This window comes from Mus pahari, chromosome 9, assembly GCF_900095145.1.
Source record: "Mus pahari chromosome 9, PAHARI_EIJ_v1.1, whole genome shotgun sequence".
In the NCBI taxonomy this organism is placed as follows: Eukaryota; Metazoa; Chordata; class Mammalia; order Rodentia; family Muridae; genus Mus; species Mus pahari.
In genome coordinates this window covers 45,413,779-45,417,904 of record NC_034598.1, presented here as the reverse complement: position 1 = coordinate 45,417,904, position 4,126 = coordinate 45,413,779, and the positions used below count along the sequence as shown (strand labels likewise).

Genomic DNA, 4,126 nt, shown 5'->3' with positions numbered 1-4,126 from the left:
CGGAGAATGAGTCGGAGATCAAGAGTTCAGTCATCCTCAGCAATGGGAGTTTGAGGCCAGCACGGGCTATGTGAGACCCTTCTTTTTCTCAAAAATACACAGAAACACAGAAAAAAAAAAAAAAAAAAAAAAAAAAAAAAAAAAAACGATCGCAAAAGTTTGTGTGCCGCTCGGACTGACAGGAAGTCCTCGGAGGGGCTAGCACGAGGGGAGATGAGAATGCTACTGCATGTGACAGGCATAGCCACTAGGGGGCAGCAGTCAGCCATGTCAGGCTGCAGTAACCCAGAAGGTCCAGAAAAGCTTACTACATGATTAGTATAGCTGGGGACTGTAGGGCAATTACCAATGTTTTATCAATGTTTTACCTATCTTTTATCAAGACAGGGTTTCTCTGCGCAGCCCTGGCTATCCCAGGCTGTCTCTGAAGACCAGGCTGGCCTCAGACTCAGAGATCAAATGATGTATGCCACAACTGCCTGGCCAGTTTATTTTTTTCCACACAAGTTCCCCAGTTTGTACCCATTATCACGGTATCGCCATGCTAGCAGGCTGGCTGTGGCTGAGCCCAGCCCCTCCTAAGCCACACCCCTGTAGTCCTGCCTTACCTGGAAGGCAGGACCCTCCTGCTGCCTTAAGAAACTGTCAAAACTGACACGTCTGTTCCCTCCCCATTGGACCACAGGGCCGGCCGCCCGCTCCTTCTCGTCACTTCAGACGCTTCCTGCCTAGCCAGCATATTCCTGGACCTCAGAGCTTGTCCTTGCCACTGCTGGCTCTGGCTGGAAGGTCAGCTCTTTGACATTGGGATGTCCATCTACATGGTCCCTACCCCAAGGACCCAGGCCTTCCTCCTGCCACTTACCTGAAAGGACTCCCAGGGTCAGGATGGCCATACTGATGCCCACCACTGTGATGACAGCCGTTCGACGATGGCCAGGGTCTGGAGCAGGCGCAGGAACATCTTTTGTCACCTCTGGCACAAGTTGTAAGTCTGGTGCAGTGGGCTCCATGGCTTGGCAAAGGTAAGCGCCAGCTAGACACCTGGAAAAGAAAAAAAATGGACAAAGGGTTTGTCTGACATTCAGCCACACTTGGCCTGTGGCCGACAGGAAGGGAGAGGACAGGTCAGGACAGGCCCAGCCTAGCCACTGTACCCCAGCCTGTCTAGACCACTAGGATGAAGGATTGATCCAGAAGCCAGAAATAAAAATGTCATCAGCGTTGAAGTGTGAGAGATGGGTCAGTGGTTAAGAACACTGGCTGCTCTTGCAGAGGACCCAGGTTTGATTCCCAGCGGCTCACCTCTAAGTCCGGTTCCAGAAACTGGTGCCCCCTTCTGGCCCCTGAGGGTAGTGCACTTATGTGCATACAGATACATAATTAAAACCAACTAAATATTCCTAAACAACGAGACCGCCCAGGTGCATGTATGTGATGTCGCACACAGCAGACACAGTTCTGTAGCTGAAGTTTGCCCCTGCAATGGTTCTGCACATCACACTTGTATCAGACTCCAGGGAGGCTGTGGGAACCTTGTTAGTGCACACCTGTGGTTTCAGCACTTGGCAGTGGCCAAAAGATGACTGTGTGTTTGAGGCTAGCCTGGGCTACAGAATGAAGTCTGCTTCTAGTCATCAAAAGAACAAACTTAATAAAACAAGTAAGCACATAAATGCTGTGCTAAAGTTCTGAATGGGTCAGCAGTATGGCTCAGGGGATAATGGTGCTTGCTGACAAACCTAATGAGCTGAGTTCGATACCCCAGACTCACATCAGGAGGGAGAGAACTGGCTTCCTCTGACCTCTGCACACACTCGGGCCCCATGGCGTCCACTCCCACCCTTGCAGAGGTGGCTTCCCCTGAGCCTGTTCTTCCCATGTAGCCAAGGAAGGCCCCAAACTCACAATCCCATCATCACAAAGATTATTACTTTTCATTTCATTTGCCAGTGTGATAGTGCACACTTTCAATCCCAGCACTCAGAGACAGAGGCAGGAGGATCTATGTGAGGAACAGGTTAACAAGGGTTCCATCAGGGGACCATGCCTCAAAAAAGAGAAGGAAAGAAAGAAAGAAAGAAAGAAAGAAAGAAAGAAAGAAAGAAAGAAAGAAAGAAGGAACCATTTCATTTCATTGGTCTCATGGAGCCCAGGCTAGCCCTGGACTCCTGATCTACTGACTCCACTTCCAGAGTGCAGGGGTGACGGGCATGTACCCCGCATTCCCTGACACCCACCTGGACCCAAGTCCACCCTTTGCTAATCCTGGTATCCCAAGGCTGAGGCCAAGCCAAAGTGTCCCATCCTTAAGGAGACTTGCTCTGCCTGAAATGGCCACTCAGACCCTTGTGACTGCCATGCACAGCAGAGGCCCAGCTATGACATCACTGGGGCTACAGAGCTTCTGGGGAAGAAGCAACCATATCCCCGAATTGTCACTGAGGTGAGAGACAGGAACCATGCTGCGGCTCTGACCAGTGAGCTCTCGGCCTCAGACTGCAGGGGAGACCTCCGTGACAGTCCACACACACACACACACACACACACACACACACACACAGATGCACACACAGGCGACCACACACATGCAAACACACTCACACACACTCATGCACACATAAGTACACGTGCACATACACACATGCATGCACACATGTGACTATGTGTGTGCATAACACACATACACACATGCACATGTGTGTGCACACACAGGCATGCACACACGAGCGCACATGCATTCTGTGCTCACACACACACTGTGCTCATTCCTCCCCTGAGGACTTGCTCTTACTGAGCGCTAAGCACGCCATGCCATTTAGCCCTTTCCATAGTAATTACTGCAGAGCTGTCCCGCCTGCAGACACAGAGCCCGAAAGGGGGCTGATGCAACTCCGTGAACCTCGGGAGACCTGAGCTGGGGAGACCAAGCTACCAAGAACTGCTTCACCATATCCAAGCATGGTAGCACACACCTGTCATCCCAGCATCCAGGAAGCTGAGGCAGGGGGATTTCTATGAGTTTCAGGCAAGCCTGGACTGCCAAGTGAGACGTTGTAGCCAAAAATGGGGAGGAGGTAGATGCAGGGCATGGAACACAGACTACTTCCTGGCCAGCTCTGATCCACAACAGGGGACCAGGAGCCTGGCTTTGGGAGACCAAGTCTACCCTGACACTTGGCCTGTACGTAGGGTTTGTTGGGGGTAAACATGGCATCCATTCAGCAATAGGGTCACCTGAGCACTTGTCAGTGACACAGGAGCTGTCCAGCAGCGTCCTCCTGGGGGAAGGCTCCCTGAGACTCACAGACTTCCTGAAACTCTCATGATTCATAATGGTAGGGAGAGGGAACTGAGCCAGGCAGCAGGGGACCCCAAACTGCCTCTGAGTCACCCACAGTCAGTAAGTCACCCCAGTGAACTCACAGGTCGCCTGGGCTCAGTCTATGGGACCGGTGCTGTGGTGCGAGGTTGGTGCCCTGTTTTCCGTGAGGTGGTGGCTGCACACATCTCCCCAGGGGTGAGCAGGTCAGGCACTGAAGGAGCCACCCAGCAGCTACGAGACTAAAATGGTGGTCTCTGCCTTATGCGGAACACCCGCTGAGTTCTGAGCTTACAGCTGCTGCAAGGAACAGAGCAGCGAGCAAAATGCCACTGAACCACGTACATGGACACCATATTTAAAGGTTGTTACAGTGCTGGGCGGCGGTGGCCCACACCACAGAGGCAGGCGGATCCCTGAGTTCGAGGCCAGCCTGCTCTTCTGGATGACAGAGAAACCCAGTCACAAAACAAACAGACAGGACAGGTGTTACTAGGGACGGACTGCAGAGGCAGCTCGGCAGAACACTGGCTGCTCTTGCAGCTGACCTGGTTCAGCTCCTGGCACCAACTGTGACTTCAGTTCCAAGGGATCCAATGTCCTCCTTGGGCGTCAGACACACACATGGCACACAGGCATGTATGCAGGCAAAACACACATACACGTAAAAAATAAATAAAGCTTAAACTTAAAAAAATAATAAATTGGGGCTGGTGAGATGGCTCAGTGGGTAAGAGCACCCGACTGCTCTTCCGAAGGTCCAGAGTTCAAATCCCAGCAACCACATGGTGGCTCACAACCATC

General features: G+C 52.0%; 1 protein-coding gene across 1 annotated transcript in view; it reads right to left on the bottom strand.

Annotated features, from left to right (window-relative positions):
* Tmprss9 (transmembrane serine protease 9) overlaps positions 1–4,126 on the bottom strand; it is a 29,407-nt gene that overhangs the window by 18,966 nt on the left and 6,315 nt on the right. Inside the window, exon 2 of the mRNA XM_021205173.2 lies at positions 866–1,044. Coding sequence (XP_021060832.1) covers positions 866–1,013 — 148 coding nt within the window. The 5' untranslated portion in view covers positions 1,014–1,044. The remainder of the gene's footprint in view (positions 1–865; positions 1,045–4,126) is intronic.